At 34.2% G+C, this 16,991-nt stretch overlaps 4 protein-coding genes across 4 annotated transcripts; all 4 read left to right on the top strand.

Annotated features, from left to right (window-relative positions):
* Positions 1–1,249: 1,249 nt before the first annotated feature.
* On the top strand, positions 1,250–2,168 carry LOC110415889 (pro-hevein-like). The gene is made up of 2 exons (XM_021427653.2): positions 1,250–1,715; positions 1,840–2,168. The coding sequence occupies exons 1-2, from the start codon at positions 1,308–1,310 to the stop codon at positions 2,053–2,055; spliced, it is 624 nt and encodes a 207-aa protein (XP_021283328.1). The 5' UTR covers positions 1,250–1,307; the 3' UTR covers positions 2,056–2,168.
* A 590-nt stretch (positions 2,169–2,758) lies between these two features.
* Positions 2,759–4,120, top strand: LOC110415887 (uncharacterized). The gene has a single exon (XM_021427651.2). It carries the CDS (start codon positions 2,913–2,915, stop codon positions 3,921–3,923), a length of 1,011 nt encoding a protein of 336 aa, XP_021283326.1. The 5' UTR covers positions 2,759–2,912; the 3' UTR covers positions 3,924–4,120.
* Positions 4,121–12,347: 8,227 nt separating this feature from the next.
* LOC110415886 (F-box protein At5g07610-like) lies at positions 12,348–13,532 on the top strand. Its single transcript, XM_089783432.1, has 2 exons — positions 12,348–12,815; positions 13,020–13,532. The coding sequence occupies exons 1-2, from the start codon at positions 12,348–12,350 to the stop codon at positions 13,530–13,532; spliced, it is 981 nt and encodes a 326-aa protein (XP_089639558.1).
* A 1,718-nt stretch (positions 13,533–15,250) lies between these two features.
* Positions 15,251–16,456, top strand: LOC110415885 (F-box protein At5g07610-like). The gene has a single exon (XM_089783431.1). The coding sequence runs from the start codon at positions 15,251–15,253 to the stop codon at positions 16,454–16,456; it is 1,206 nt and encodes a 401-aa protein (XP_089639557.1).
* Positions 16,457–16,991: the final 535 nt, after the last annotated feature.

Genomic DNA, 16,991 nt, shown 5'->3' with positions numbered 1-16,991 from the left:
GTATTATTATTTTTAAAAAAAATTTAGAATTTTCTGTTTTTTTTTGCTTTTTTTCTGTTATTTTTGAGTTGATTTCCGTTTATTACAATTAAAAGGAAAAAATGGGTGTCTACAATATTTTATATAATAGAAAATTAAATTGTTACAAACTTATTTTCCATAGATCATAACAATTTAGAACAAAATATTATCTACTTCAATATCATAGAAAAGTTAAAAACAAGTTATTTTTACATATAAATATCTTTTGAAAATGTCAATTGATATTGGATGTAACAATTAATTTTTATGTCTCTCCGGTGGAAGTATAAGAGGATAGGAGATTGAGTTTGATTGAATTTGAACCATTTTGGGCTTGGATCTTTTTGAACTTGTTTTAAACTTAAATCTTTGTTTTTTTTGAAATATTTATGGGTTGAAATTGCTCAAGTTTTAACAAGTTTTTTAAAATTAGAGTAAAAATTCATATTACTCGTCAAGCTATTTATGGTTATAATAAAAAATCTGATTAAAACAAGAATAAAATTAAAAAAATCACACACATCAAAAGATATTTCAATTTTCTTTTTTAATAATTAATGATCGACCACTTCAAGATAGCTTTGTGGATTAATTAGTAGTAGTAAATTAATAATATGTTTTACGTCTAATAACATAAATGGGAATGATAAGCACGAAAAGGATATGTAGCTAACTCAAAATGAAAAGAGAAACGGAACTTTGGTGAAAGAAAAGAAAAGAAAAGAAAAGAAAAGAAAAAAAACTTTGGGAAAAAGAGAAGCACTATTAACTTAGAAAAAGCTAATTCTCAAAGACAAGAATCCAACATCTAAGTAACATTAAAAATTTCTGTGTCTTGAGTTGGCCGAACAGGAGAGTAAGCTGTGTAGATGGATGTAGGCAAAATTGAGTAAAGATATCAGGCGGCTAATCTCAGACTTTGTCCTTATCCTCTTAATCAGCATTTATTTCTAGCCGCCTCTCATGCCTTTGACAAACAAATAAACATTTAGCCGCCTCACACTTTCCATCGTGAGCACGTCCACCTCAATCCCTTTGCCATCTCATCTTCAACATTCTCAAATCACAAACCATTTGATTAGCAATCCAATGGTCCATATCCTAGGCAGCAAGGAACATCATCTCAGTTTTGTACTTTACAAATTTCCAATAGTTATATGCCAAATTGCCAATGTGTTGACAACGTCAATTTATTAATGATAACATGAACCTAACTTTCTATAAAACCTTATCAAATCAAAGACAACTTTGCACATAACAAATTCAGCAGTTTGGAAAAGAAAGCAATGGATAAAGTTAATACTGTTCCGAGGTTGCTGGTCTTTTTGGTTAGCTTAGTGGGAGCAGCAGTTGCTGAGCAATGTGGCTGGCAAGCTGGTGGAACAATCTGCCCAGACAACTTATGTTGCAGCCAATATGGGTGGTGTGGCAACACCGATGCCTATTGTTTGCCTGAAAATAATTGCCAGAGTAATTGCAAAAGTAGTGGCCCTGGAGGAGAGACTGCGACTGTGACATCCACTTACCATTTCTACAATCCAGAGCAACATGGATGGGATTTGATGGCTGTGAGTGCCTATTGCTCTACATGGGATGCTAGCAAGCCATTTTCATGGAGGAGTAAGTATGGTTGGACTGCCTTTTGTGGCCCTGTTGGTCCTACTTTCCCAGCTGCTTGTGGCAGGTGCTTGAGGGTAAGAAATTATTGAACCCTTTCTCCCTTCTTAATTCAAGATCAAAGTTTATTCGTTGATCAAGTTAAAACATTGCCTTCATTTTTTTTGGGGGTCTAATCTTGATTTTATATTGTTTTTACAGGTTACAAATACAAGAACAAATGCTCAAGAAATAGTGAGGATTGTGGATCGATGCAGCAATGGAGGGTTGGATTTGGATGTGGCTGTTTTCAACCGATTGGACACTGACGGAGTAGGATATGCCCAAGGCCACCTTACAGTAAAATATGAGTTTGTTAATTGTGGCGATGGTTTCAACCCTTTACTTTCCTCAGTTGTTGATAATAGCAGTAAATAAAATGTTTGCTGCTTAATTATGTGCTAGAAAAGCCAAATCATGTGAGGGAACATGCTGTTGTTTTGAGAGCTGGCTTAATAAATTTCATCTGGGGTTTGCTTGGTTTGTTGAAATATTCTTTTACATATCTTCATTCCAACTGAAAATGAACTTCAAATGTTTTAAGTTTAAATTCGAAGTCATAATTCTATGCCTTGTAATAAAATGAAAGAATAAAGTAAAAAGGAAGATGGAATAACTTTGTTGTATTGGCCAGACCGCAAGAATCAATTATTCAGAACTCAGCTTTATGATTGATCCAAGCAATCCGAAATCCACACACAACCCTCAATTATTTGATACCAAAAGATGTTAAAGTCAATACTTGCATGCACAGTACACTTGAACAAGAATTTCAGGTTGTATTGCTGTGATGCAAAGATACCAGTATATTTCAATGTCCTTGGAACGTGTGGCCAAGGATGTCTATTATATGGTTTAAGCTAAACACTTGTTCATGCAGTCTTACAGGTGTTGATTATGTATAACTCATATATTTAGCTTGTAATTAATCTTCAGAATATCCTTATGAAGCTTTTATCAATTCTTGCTTTGCTGGACCTTAAGCTCTGTTCATCCCTGTTTTACGCTTCAATAACAGAGGCTGTTATTACAGCCAAATACTTGAGCTTATACCCTCATAATAACAGATAGCGAAGTTTGGTTTAATGGTAATGTATGAAATTATTGTTTACATATACTTTACAAATTCATTTTTGCTTTGATCATAATAGATTGGTGATACCATATAATTTTGCCTTTCTGGCTTTATACTGATCTCTTTAGACTCTTACCAACTGTACCACTTTTCCTTTGAGATGGAGATCAAACCTTTCCTTCATGAACATTTCTTGTGCTATGATAAACTACAACACGCTTCTTTGTACTATGACTATCAATATATCCATCCCAGGGTATCTGCTAAATGCACTCAGAAAATTGTATCTGGGGCCTATTCCTGTGAAAGCTGCAACTTTTGGGTGCATCAAGACTGTGCACAACAACAACTTCCTGTTCAGATAACACACGCTCTTCACTCTGAACACTTCCTTGATCTGTCTTCCCATGTATCGCATGATTTCATATGTGATAAATGTGTTTGCACAGCTCGAGGTTTCAAATACAGCTGCAAACATTGCTCCTTCAATGTTGATTACTTTTGTGCTTTAAAAACTAATGAAGAAGGCCGGTGGAGATGCCGACATAAAGAGCAAAGAAGCATTATTAAGCATTTCATCCACCAGCATGGGCTGAGCCTCTTCAGCTATAGGAAGATATCAATATTGAGCTACGTTTGCGCTTGGTGTCAGGACCTTTTATCGGGCAGGTCTTATGGGTGCCTTGATTGCGATTTCTTCCTTCATGAATCATGCATATGGGAGATACCCAAAGAGCTGCAACATCCTTTTCATCCGTCTCACCATCTTTACTTGCAGTTTAGCAATCTTTCGGCCTATTGCAATGCTTGCAAAGGGGAACTTGATCAATATCCGAATCGACACTATTGTTGTTATGACTGCAACTTCTGGCTTCATATTGGCTGTGCAAGACTCCTACCCACCCTCAAGAATAACTGCCATGAGCATGACCTTACCTATTTGGTAAAACACTCTCGCTATAAAATTTTCGCATGCAACAGCTGTGGTGGGAATTGCTGTCACGAAATCCCAAAGATATTTAGGAAAAAATTTTATCATAATTCCGTCCCAAGGAAGTGTGCTTTCTACCTCTGTGTGCAATGCGATCTCAATTTTGATTTCGATTGTGCTTCAATACAGTCTAAAGTGAAACATAGATCTCATAGGCATGAACTGCCCTTAAAGATTTAGTTAGAGAAGATGATTCAGGAGAGTATTATTGTGATATTTGTGAAGAAATTCAAACAATCATGTCTATTATTGTGAGAGATGCCAATATGTAACTCATACTGAATGTGGTCTCAATCAGGTAAGAGATCCAATCCCTTTGCTTCACTGTGTCTTTGCATTACTAATAGATAATGTAAATGTTTGACTCAGCAGAAATCAACCAACTCAATGCCGGGGTCTATGAATATGGAATTTAAGCAGGGGGGGACCTCCCTCAAGGTGGATGGCAAAGTTTTGGTAGAGAAAGTGATGGAACAAGGTGAATCAGAGCTTGGTGAAACAATTGATACTACTATTTACAAGAGCCGAGAACTTAAGGTACAGCATCATAGACAATAGTATAAAATTTTCCCGACTCTTGAAGCAATTTGACTCCTAGTCTTTGACAATGACAGTATTGTACAAAATGTTTTGCATGGCAAAACTCGGTGTCTTAGTGTTATGTTAAAATTTTAATAACATAAATTTCACATATGTAAGTAAGTGAAAGTGCTAATGGTAAAGGAGAAGAATTTGACCCCCCTGTCTTTATGGAGGATTTTTAATGAAATTGATGCTCTTTGTGTTGGTATTGGAAATTATTAAATCTTTGCAAAAGGAAAGTTTAATAATGTTGTTATATGCTGGAAGAGGCAAGAAGGTGATTCACAGCTTGAGATGTTGTCACATTTCCTCAACAAAAATTGACAAATATTTTATTGCAATTTATGTGGGTTCTTTGGTTTTCATGGAGGAGAATTCCTGTGAACTTCACTTATTAAACTGATTTTAGGTGAGATGTTTATCTTAAATTTTAGAGTGACATTAAAGCATGTAGAGAGAATGGTTTTAGATTAATATAATAATTTTTCATTATTAGTGAATCTTCCTTAATACTTTTTTTTTTGAATATCTTTAAAACAGAGTAACCATCTCTTTTGTTTTTTTGTTTTTAACCTTTCAGATGCAAATTCACCATTTCAACCATCATCATCCTTTGAATTTTCATGAGGTACACAAGGAAGATGAAAATCTTGGCTGCAAGGCTTGCAAGCTGGAAATTCATGGTCCAGCCTATATCTGTAAAGAATGCGGATATTACCTACACAAAGCATGCACTGAATTGCCCAATGAGGTGGTACATCCTCTTCATCACCAGCATCCTCTAAACCTTCTTACTAGATCTCCTAATACCAGGCCCTTTATATGTGATGAATGTGGGGACATTTCAGATGGTTTTCTTTACTTCTGCTTTGAGTGCCAGTTCAAGGTTGATGTGGAATGTGCAGGACTGAGTGCTCTTAGAAATCAAGGCCAAAGGCAAAAAGTGATGGCCAGAAAAACTAAGATATACCATTTCAGTCATGAACACATGTTGGTACTTGGCAGTGCAAAGAAAGACTACTACTGCAGCTATTGCCAACTATAAATCTTTGGTCTGGCTTATTGTTGCCTAGACTGCAATGATATTTTTGTTCTTCATGAATCTTGCCTTGGATTTCCTGAAAAGATGCAACACCCCTTTCATCCGCTACACCCGCTTATGGCAAAAATGTTCCTTACAGAAAGTTGCCATGCCTTTGATTTCCGATTCGTTGGCATCAGCTATAGTTGTTTGGAGTGTGACTTACATCTCCATCCTACATGCCTTAATTCCATGAGGCGGGCTCCAAAATTTAAACTTCGAACATGCAAACTTGATTTTTTCTATTTTGGGATAGGTTGCCAAATGCTCTTCAATGGATATACATGTCTTAGATGTGATGAAATTTGTGCTGGACCCTTCTGTTTCTGCATTGAGGCTAATATAAGCCTTCATTTGGAATGTTTGCCAATAACACAAATGGTTAAATCTACACATCACAGTTATCCACTTACTCTTAAGAATTCATTTGTTGAGGATGATACAGGAGAGTATTATTGTGATATTTGTGAAGAAGAAAGATTTACAAAATATCACATCTATTATTGTGAAGAATGTCAGGGCATGTTCGTTACTCACATAGAATGCGTGCTTTTTGAGGTAAACTCATATATGACATATATATTCCTCTAGATAGAATATTTTGAATCTTTGCTGAAAATTTTGAAAACATATATGAAAATGAATTTACAAACAGCAAATAATTCACACAAATCATACATGTATTAATTTGTTATCTCTTATTTATGGTTAAATTTGTTGCTTTGACATAGACTTATTGCAATTTGCTAAGATTTATCACTTATTAACAAGATTGCTTAGTCTAGCTATTTGATGTTAGTATAAACTATGGACATTTTCTGTCTCAAGAAGAAATTACTTTCAGTTATCTACTGCAACTTTTAGCAAAAAAGGGAAAAAGTACAATACTATAAGTTCTTATCACTAATTAAGTGCCCACACAAACAAATTTATTAAGATATCTTAAATGGGTGCATATTTGCTTTGTCAGGTGGAAGAGGTATTATCATGGCCGGTTCCACGAATAAGGAACAAATCCGTTGAGTTGGAGGAAGAAATAGAAGATCGTCTAAGAGATTTTGATCTTCTCTTAGTTGGAGGGAATTTCCATCTCAAAACAAGATTTGTTACTGCTCCTTCTCAACTATTGGCAACAACTTGAAGAAATGGTATACAAGTTTGAAGGAAGGGTAGATGTTGATGACCATGTTTGAACTATTATGTGGATTGAATTTGTTTCAGACATTAGATTCTTTCTGGTGTAGGAAAATTAGTGTGCAGCTCAAGGCAACTAAGAATGACAGGTTAGGTCAAGGAACACAGAGTAGAAGTAATAAATTTTATAGCACATGAATATAAAGCTGATCTTTTCTCTCCCTCCTTACCTTAGAGTTTGTATTTCTGCTTGATTGCCATATAAGTTGATGTAATCAACAAAGAACAAGCTTAATTATTGATGGTTTATGCTTAAATTTAGAGGGAATATCGGATTACCAAGTAGAGCTGCAACGTGTCTTTGTTTTTGCTGGTGTTGTATCTGATTTTTAAATGAGATCATCCCTAGTGAATGGCTTCTGGATTGCCGAGACCTTTTTGTTAATGTTATGAATGAGAGAAAGAACAGAGTATATAGAAGGGATAGTGATTAGAACTGTTTTTATTAATACAAAACAAGGCTTATATATCTTGTGTACATAAGAAACACCTATAAACATGCTTAACAAGTGTAAGTGTTAATTTATATGCAAAGTAACACGTTGAAAGGACAGCTCAAGATTGCATTAACTCTAAAACCAGTACAACGAAGCAACCTGATACAAACTAAAGAAACAAAGTTAGTTTGAAAATAGCCACGTGCTGCAGCCATGCAAGTATTACTGCTAAACACTTTCTGGGTTGTGGAAAAGCTGCTATGGTGATGGTCTGAAACCAAAAATGTTCAATGTTAATGCAGGGATGGAGATGAAAGCGGTGGCCAAAAGAGAGTGCAAGAATCAGAAACAGGGAACAGGCTTCCTGTTTATTGCTCATACATTTTTAATTTGGTGTCAAAAGTGTGTCAAGACATAGTTAATCTGTGAGACAGGTGTGGTAGGTTATTGTGTGCCACTGAGTGGTTGCTTTTCAGATCCATATGTGGTTTTATTATGAGTTGTGTGGATCTTAGTACTGTGAATGTATGGTGTGCCACAGGGAATTCACACAAGATGTTAGGGAAGTAAGCTTTACAAAGTTAGGAAAATAGACGCTTCTTGTGGTTAGGAAGAGTTTTTATTGGTGGAGTTTTTGTGTTTGAGTTTGCAAGTTAAGCTTGAGTGTCGATAATGATTTGTATGTGCTTTATGATTTTCTACAATGCAATGAATCTCCTTCCAATGTTTTCTTTTTGCACTTTATCTTGAATAATTCTCAAGTAACGTAAAACACTGATCCCCAGTTGTTCTTTGTTTATTAATTTGAGTTTTTTTTTTTGTTTGGTAAAGTAGCACATCAATTATTAATTTTTTGGAATATATATATATATATATATTGTGCTTAACCAATAAGGTGTTTCATTAAGTGGGTGCTAGTAATGATCTTTGTTGTCCAAGTGGTATTGTTGAGGAAATATGTGAACACATTCTTATTACATGTCACTTTGGCTGGTTTGTTTGGTGTTTTGTATTACAATGGTGGGGAATTTCTTGGATTATTCCTCATTCTATTGAATCTTTTATTAAGTCATGGTTTGACTCCTTATGTTTGAGTGGTATGCGATGCTACCCTTTGGTCACTATAGTTGATCAGAAATAATCGATCTTTAATGGAAAAGAAATGCTGTTTCTCGTTAAAATGATGTCCATGTTTTGAATTAGAGTTAGTGAAAGACAAGAGGCGAATAAAGGAGGTAGCTGTTTGGTGGCTCAAACCATGGCAAGTAAAAGCTAGCTATACTCTTCAAGTAGCACAGAAGGGAACCTCGTGGATTCTGCTTCGTGAGTTTTAATTCAATGTTGACAAATCTTTTAAAGGGAAACCAGTACCAACCGAATGTGATGGAGTGTTGTGTTGGTGCAAATAGTGTTAGTTGGAATTTAAAGGGATCGACAAAATTGATTGCAACACGTGTCTTTTAATAGATATTATCTTTAAGACTTATATCGTCATCGCTACTCAAAATGTAAAAGGAAATAATACGAATAGCTTTAAGATACAATGAAGCCAACATCTAACTTCATCTCGCACTTTACAGGAGTAGATCGCTCGATATACCCTGAGAGTTGAAAAGTTGTTTGGCTTTAGAGTTTACTTTTTGTAACAAGTAGATTATATGAAATTTAGACTTTTTTAGAAGATGATGAGAACTCAAGTGTGTATGTTTATTTTCTGAATTTTATTTAGAACATAACACTTCTCTTGCTTTTGAATTTTTTGCTTCTTAATTGTTTTTGGTATGTCAATGTTTGACAATAAGTTTTTTATATAAATTTACAAGTGTCTTTTCTTTAAAGATACAACCTTTTTATCAAGGCATCTCTACGTCTTAAAGACATTTTTGCTTAATGCAATATATAATCTTTGAATAAAGGTATTGTTCTAATAATTACCTTATAAAAAGATAATTATTTATTTAATAAGATATAACCTTTGAGTTATAATATGAAAAGATAATTTTTTATATCTAACTTTTTAAATAGTGATGTATTTTAATTATCTTATAGTTTTTGGATTTAAAGGTATTTTTCTAATATGACACTTTATCACATAACTTTTTATATGAAAAATCACTTACAATCTAATAGATACACTATACCACACTATATGATATGACCTTTCAATTGATATGACTTTAAATGATCACAACTTTTCATATGAAAAAACTAACTTTTCATATGAAAAAACTAACTTTTCATTAGTAACTTTTTATATGAAGAGATATAACTTTTCATTTTGAAAATACACCAACATGTTAATAGACTTCCAAGGACATATCCATGGAGTTTGCTTTGGTTCGATTAAAATCCACAACTCAAATCACTAGAGTTAATGGGAATTGAATTTGTTTTAGGTATAATGCTCAAATAAGCCTCTGAATTATTCAAGAATATTCAAATAAATCCTTATTCTTTTATTACGTTTCATTAAGCTCTTGTATTTTTATTTTGGATCAAATAAGTACTTATTACTAATGATTAACTAATTACCATTATTAAAAATATCACTTGTCATTTTATATTGATATGACATTGATATAACATTAATGTGGATGGTGAAAAATGCTACATGATCATAATATTATGCCAAATTAGTAAATTTTGTCACATCCATTATGTTACGCTAGTATGCCACATCATAATCAATTATGATATTTTAATATCTCACGTCAACGTCATGCGATATAAAATAACAAATGATATTTTGATTAAATCAATCATTAGTTATAAGGACTTATTTGATTCAAAATAAAAAGTACAAGGGCTTATTTAGTTCAAAATAAAAGTATAAGAACTTGATTGAACTCAATTTTTTAAAATAGTTTAAGGATTTTTTTGTTTATTATGCCTTCGTTTTACATGGCTTTGCATCTTTAATATGTGTGAGTAGGAAAGTTGATCATAGGGTTAATGGGAGTCGGAAAGATGATGTGCTTCCTTGTATTACGCTCTGCTGGTAATCTTTGTTGTGGTGAGAGGTGGTGTTTTTTAATTAATTAATTGTATTGCTTAAATCTTTGAAACTACGGTGTGTTGCGGTGATTGAATGTCCCGACCTGATGAACTGGTGGAGTCCCCAATGGACTCTATAAAATTTTCTCTCAATCGAAAATTTAATTTCATTAATGATGAAAGATCATTACAATCTTCACGTCTCATTGTCTGAGATGGGTTGACAACACAATAAAAGATACACCCCAGAACATATTAACGCCATCATAAATACATAACACCAGCCAACTCAATATTCGGGACATAACCCTGGAATCAAACAGAAATTACATACCTAAAGAGTTCCTACCACCAAACATAGAATAAATCACAACCAACAACTCCTAGCCTTTCCCAATAGTTTGCAAAGCAATTATCTTCCATAAGAGCATGCTAGAAAATCACCTTCCCAATGTTCATTTGTGACTTGTGACTTGTCATTCTTTGAGAAAATCTTCTAGTAGTCCCAAGGCTTCACCAATTCTTTTGTTATCCATGAAACCACAACAAGGGAGTTAGATTTTAAAACCCATATTAAATAAATCCAATGCAGTTTTGACAGCAACCACGATATTTGTGTAGTTTGAATCTTGGAACAATCTCTTGTACTCCAAATAATCCTCCTCAATGCCCTGACTTTCACACAAGATCCCAATCCCCTTGATGTTCCATAAAATCACTCTCATACTTGTGCTTAACCGAAAAAAACTTAACTCCCAGTAAAATGGCCCCTCTTAGTAACTTTTTTGCCTTTCTTCTAATTAAAGCTTTTTTGTTTCTTGAAGATGGAATTCTGAGGCTTCTCTTCAAATTTATCATAACTCTTCCATTTACTATTTGGAAATGCAAATTATAGTATTGATTTAATCTTCTTACACTGTTCAATGTGACGAGGAAAAAGAGGATTCAATGCTTGTAGTATTGCCAAGGGGAAAATGCGATTTTCTTAATTTGGACGATGGGAGAATGAAGAGGGTGCGGTGTTACAATATAACAAATATCGATATGGCTTTTGCAGATTTTGTAGAAACTATTAGATTTGTTCTCACAAGAGTTCTTGCAGAAGCGAAAAGATAAGATTGCTACTATAATGGATTTCACGCTGGATGTAGCAATACACTTAAATATTTAATTTATTAATAACTATATCTATTATCTATTTAAATATTTATATTTTTTAATTTTTTTTACAATTTCATCCCTCAATATTTTAATTTTGTTCAATTTAATCTCTATATTATATATTTTTGTTCATTTTAACCCTAATGACGCGACACAAAAATTTTTTTTAAAAAGTTTTTGATATGCCACGTGGTATTGACACGTCAGCATGTCAGTGTCACGTCAACATTGCCACATCATCATATTAGTGGCATGTGGTATTGTCAAGTCATCATGTTGTGCCATGCCTTCAAATATTGCTATATCAGCATTGACGTCATCCTCGTTAAAAGTAAAATTAGATGTCGTTAGGAGAGGGACTAAATTGAAGCAATTTTCAAAATCAAGAGATTAAATTGTTGCTACTTTGAGTAGAGAGATTAAATTGAACAACAAGAATGGAAATATAATAGGAACGTGTTATCCCAAGTTAGAAGCTTAGTAGAAAAACAAAGATAATGAGGTGGCAATTTTGGGTATGGTAGAGACAGATGAATCCTAGTTGTCAATATTATCTGAATTTGAATTCTTTTTAGTACAAAATGAATTTGGGATTATGTCAGAGAAAAAAATGCACAAAGATATGTTAGCTTAGCAAATTTGGATTTGTTTTATGGAAATCCAAAAATCATTTTCCTTTCCTTTTTTACCAAAAAATACTTTAAATGTGTATTCCAATGATAACATATTTATTTGATCATTCAACACAAAATTTAAATTTATTTATTTTTATAATTAATTGACACATGAACTCAACCTAGTTTATTAACATGTAAACAAAATATCTTTTCCAGGTCAAATTTGTTTTTCCTTAAAAGTTGATATGATCATTGAGTTCAAAATTTAAATTTTTATAATCATTAATTGACTCGTGAACTTAGTTTAAGGTTATTAATATGTAATCAAAATAAATTCCTTACATCAAATCTGTTTCCCGTTAAAAGTCGGTATATCTAAACTGTTTTTTTTTTATAAGTTTTAGTTTTCAATGATTAGATTAGATTAGATTCAATTATATAGTAAGTTTGTTAATTTTCCTTATATATAGGATTTAGACAGTATAAAAAAGAATTATATATGGCCATAGTGTGCTGTAGAGTGTCAAGGTGAAGAAGGATGAAGACACCAGCAGAGGAGGCTAGGATGAAGACACTAGCAAACGAGGTTGCCGACATCGACGACTTCTTAATAGAAATCCTACCACGATTACCTACAAAGATTCTTTTACAGTCCAAACTCGTTTCAAAACAATGGTTGTCAATTATATGCAGCTCCGATTTCAGCATTTCACACACTCGCTTCCTCCTCAAAGAAGCCTCTCTCAAACCTTCAGTACTTTTTCTCGATGTCATCTACAGACAACCACCTATGAAGTTCATGTTCCTTCCTTTGAACGGCGACACCAAACAACTCCCGCTCTTGGATTTCATGAATGCCCCTTACATCACAATAATGCAATCTTGCAATGGTTTGCTTCTTTGCACATATGATTATGATAATCAGAGTTATTTTATCTGTAACCCTGTTATCAAGAAATTCAAGATGATCTCTTGTCCGACGCCTCCAATGCTGGAATATCATCCTGTTGGTGTTAATCTTGCTTTCGACCGTGTCAAATCACCTTATTACAAGATTATTTCTATTTGGCAGGAAATTTTGCTTGACAAAGACGAGGAAAACAATTGCTTATGTTGTATGACTTCTAATTTTTCTATGGACATATACTCATCAGAGACAGATTCTTGGAATGTATCGAAAATCAAACTCACTTCAGAGTGGGCTACATAGTTCGACCATGCTGTTTTCTTTAACGGTGCAATCCATTGGGATAGTGTTGCTAAAGAGTCGCTATACTTTGATGTGGAGACTGAATACTTGATGCCGATGCCAAAGCTAAGTAGGCGATATAGCAGTTCTCGATACTTTGGGCAGTCCAGAGGCTATTTGCATCTTGCTGTTGGACGAAAGCCTAGTTATGGTTTAATATTTCGGATTTACGAGATGCTAGTGGATTACTCAGATTGGTTCATCAAGTACCGTATTGATCTTGAAGCCGAAATGCGAAGTATCAACCTTAAACCTCCTTATTGTGATTATGATATTTTCTGTCTGGTTGTGCGCTCTGATGAGGACAAAAGAGATTCAATGGTTGCAGTAATTCAATGTGGAACAGCCCTATATTACAATTTCAGGGATAACGAAATGGAAGTACGGACAGATGGCCCTAAGGCAAACGGATATCGATACGATATTGCAAGGTTTCGGGGCTGTGAATACTTTGAGACCCTCTCTTGTGTTTGAGATTGCAACTACTTCAACCTTGTTGAATAATTCTACTGGTTTATAAGCTTTAATGTTAGATTATTACAATGTTTTAGTCCTGTTTTTTTTACAGTTATGCTATTCTGTTCATCTTCTTGTGTTATCTGTTCCCATTGCAAACTTGTAGCAAAAATAATGTTTAAATGAATCTGGTTGCCTTTTCCTTGTACATAGTAAAGGTCTTTAAATTAATAATTTTTCAGTTCTATACATAGCTTTTTAGTAGCAATTTTTAATTTCATTTCCCTTAAAGTTGAGGGAAATTTAGTAAAATCGTTTAAAGGAATCCATTGGAAAAGAGAAATGCTTGAGAACTTGGAGATTGTCTAGCAGTGGTCAAAATGCATTCACCTAGTACCTTCAAGTATCATCGACCATTGCTTTAATTTGGCTTGAAAAAGTGAGCAAGGCAGATGTTGAAGGGAGTCAATGTTGATAAATAGCCAGTATAGAGACGATGCTTCAAGGACCAATGAGAACAAGCTCTTGGAATGGGATACAAACATCAAATTCTAAACAAAGACATTAGAAGTAGATCACTCTTGTTGGTACTCATATGCACAGATATAAGGTATTTCATTTCGAGGAGGTGTCTTGGAGCAAAACATATTACATCTTCAGTTGATGACATGACTTTAAATGGTTGGAATGAGATACAAATTAACATGGAGTATCTATTTTATACAATCTATCTCTATCAAGTGCTCGATTATTATACTATCATGAGAAAATGTTTAACAAAAAATCATCTGAGACAACCACTTTGACTATGTTGACTCAATTATTGTACCAAGTGACTCATAGTAATCATAATGAGAAATTTGCATTGAAAAACAGAATGAAAAGACTTTGGAGTGGCTACCACTATTGGGTAAGAAAATTTTGCTAGTCAATTGTTGAATGTTCATTACATTAAATGTAGAGCCAAAATGCATCCTACTGTAATGGATTTCATTAAAAGGGAAAGTGATTGAATTTAGAGCAAGGCATATGACAAGAATGGAAATATAGTAGGAAAGTTTTAGCCCAGGTTAGAAGCTTAGTTGGAAAATGAAGATAATGAGGTGGCTTGGCAAAGAAAACAGAATGAATTAGTGATTATGTCCAAGGACAAATCCAAAAGGATACGTTACCTTGGCAAATTTGAATTTCTTTCCTTTTTTCCCTCCTTAGTTTTCATATAAATCCAAAAAACAGATTCCCTTCCTTGTTTGCCAAAAAATACATTAAATGTGTATTCCAATTGTAGAACAAGGTTTATTTTATCATTCAACACAAAATTTATATTTATATCTTTTTTCTTATAATTAATTGACGCATGAACTCAACTTGATTATTAACATGTGAACAAAATATATTTTCCCGGTCAAATTCGTTTTCCGTTAAAGGTTAATTTGATCATTCAATATAAAATTTTAACTTTTACAATAATTAATTAGCACGTGAACTCAATTTAACTTATTAATGTGTGAACAAAATAACTTTTTTGCATCAAATTCGTTTTCCGTTAAAAGTCGGTATATCTAAACTATTTTTCTTATAAATTTTAGTTTTCAATGATCAGGTTAGATTAAATTATATGGTAAGATTCTTAAGTTTCCATATATATAGAATTTAGGAAGTATAAAAAGGAAAACACTGTCAAAGAATTACAGGGTAACCAAATGATCAGAAAAAACTAAGCCATTGTTATGGCCATGGTAAGCTATAGAGCGTCTAGTCAAAGAAGGATGAAGACGCCAGCAGAGGAGGTTGCCCACATAAACGATCTCTTAATAGAAATCCTGCGACGATTACCTACGAAGACTTTGTTACAGTTCAAACTCGTTTCAAAACAATGGCTGTGGCTTATATCCAGCTCTGAGTTCAGCATTTCCCACACTCGCTTCCTCCTCAATGAAGGCCTTCTCAAACCTTCGGCACTTTTTCTCGATGTCATCTACAGACAACCACCTACGAAGTTCGTATTCCTTCCTTTGAACCGCGACACCAAACAACTCCCGCCCTTGGATTTCATGAATGCCCCTGACATCAAAATAATGCAATCTTGCGCTGGTTTGCTTCTTTGCACTTGTGATTATGGTAATCAGAGTTATTTTATCTGTAACCCTGTTATCAAGAAATTCAAGACGATCTCTCTTCCAAGGCCTCCAATGCTGGAATATCAGCTTGTTGGTGTTAATCTTGCTTTTGACCCTAGCAAATCACCTTATTATAAAATTATTTCTATTTGGCGAGAAGTTTTCCTCGAGAAAGACGAGGAAAACAATTGCTTGCGTCATATGACTTCTAATTTTTCTATGGACATATACTCATCAGAGACAGATTGTTGGAGTGTATCGAAAATCAAATTCACTTCAGAGGTCGATACACAGTTCGACCAGGCTGTTTTCCTTAACGGTGCTATCCATTGGGATAGTACTGCTAAAGAGTCACTATACTTTGATGTGGGGACCGAATGCTTGATGCCGATGCCAATGCCAAAGCTAAGTAGGCGGTATAGCGGTCCTCGATATTTTGGGCAGTCCGGAGGCTATTTGCATCTCGCCGTTGGACGAAAGCCTGCTTGGCGTTTAATATTTCGAGTTTATGAATTGATAGAGAATTACTCGGGTTGGTTTATCATGTACCGTGTTGATTTTGAAGCTGAAATGCGAAGTTTCAACCTTATACCTCCTTACAGAAATTATAATCTTTTTTGTCTGACTGTGCTATGTGATCAGGATAAAGGAGATTCAGTGGTTGCAGTACTTGAAAGTGGAATGACCCTATATTACAATATGAGGGATGAGGGAATTGAGCTGATGGAAGTACGGACAGATGGTCCTAAGGCATACAATTATCTGTTCGATCGTGCAAGGTTTCGGTGCTGTGAATACTTTGAGACCTTCTCTTGTGTTTGAGAGTGCAACTACTTCAACCTTGTAGAGTAATTCTACTGGTTTATAAGCTTTGATGTTAAATTATTACAATGTTTTTACTGTTTTTTACAGTTCTGCTATTCTGTTCATCTTCTTATGTTCACTGTTCTGATCGCAAATTTGTAGGAAAAATAATGTTTATCAGTTCGCAAAGTTAAATGAATCTGGTTGCCTATTCCTTGTACATACATTATATTTCAGTTCTATACATAGCTTCTTAGTAGTATTTTTCAATCTCACTTTTACAACAGCTTAAATGGCCTCCAATTCAATGTAGGAGTCGTAAGTTACACTATTTTGTCTTAGTAGGACTATCAGGTAGTAACAGGAAGTTCTCTAGTAAATTATGTCCTTTCACCAACAGTCATTGACCTCGAATTTCTGGTTGTTGCTCTTGCTGCTTTAAGCAGCCAGAACCCCGGTGTCATTACAATAGCAAATGCAGCGTTTGGATCAGACCCATCCGTTAATCCTGATCTTCTAGCCAAGGCCTTTTCAACTGGACAGAAAAATGGTG

This window comes from Theobroma umbraticum, unplaced genomic scaffold (assembly GCF_002168275.2).
Source record: "Theobroma umbraticum cultivar Fairchild unplaced genomic scaffold, ASM216827v3 scaffold_147.0, whole genome shotgun sequence".
In the NCBI taxonomy this organism is placed as follows: Eukaryota; Viridiplantae; Streptophyta; class Magnoliopsida; order Malvales; family Malvaceae; genus Theobroma; species Theobroma umbraticum.
The sequence above is the reverse complement of the archived record's forward strand: the minus strand, read 5'-3'. Positions and strand labels throughout refer to the sequence as shown.

Coding starts and splice junctions, on each gene's coding strand:
- LOC110415889 (XM_021427653.2), top strand. CDS start 1,308: ATGGATAAAGTTAATACTGTTCCGAGGTTGCTGGTCTTTTTGGTTAGC. Junction 1,716..1,839: donor CTTGTGGCAGGTGCTTGAGG/GTAAGAAATTAT, acceptor TTGTTTTTACAG/GTTACAAATACAAGAACAAA.
- LOC110415887 (XM_021427651.2), top strand. CDS start 2,913: ATGGAGATCAAACCTTTCCTTCATGAACATTTCTTGTGCTATGATAAA.
- LOC110415886 (XM_089783432.1), top strand. CDS start 12,348: ATGAAGACACCAGCAGAGGAGGCTAGGATGAAGACACTAGCAAACGAG. Junction 12,816..13,019: donor CAATGCTGGAATATCATCCT/GTTGGTGTTAAT, acceptor TGGGCTACATAG/TTCGACCATGCTGTTTTCTT.
- LOC110415885 (XM_089783431.1), top strand. CDS start 15,251: ATGGTAAGCTATAGAGCGTCTAGTCAAAGAAGGATGAAGACGCCAGCA.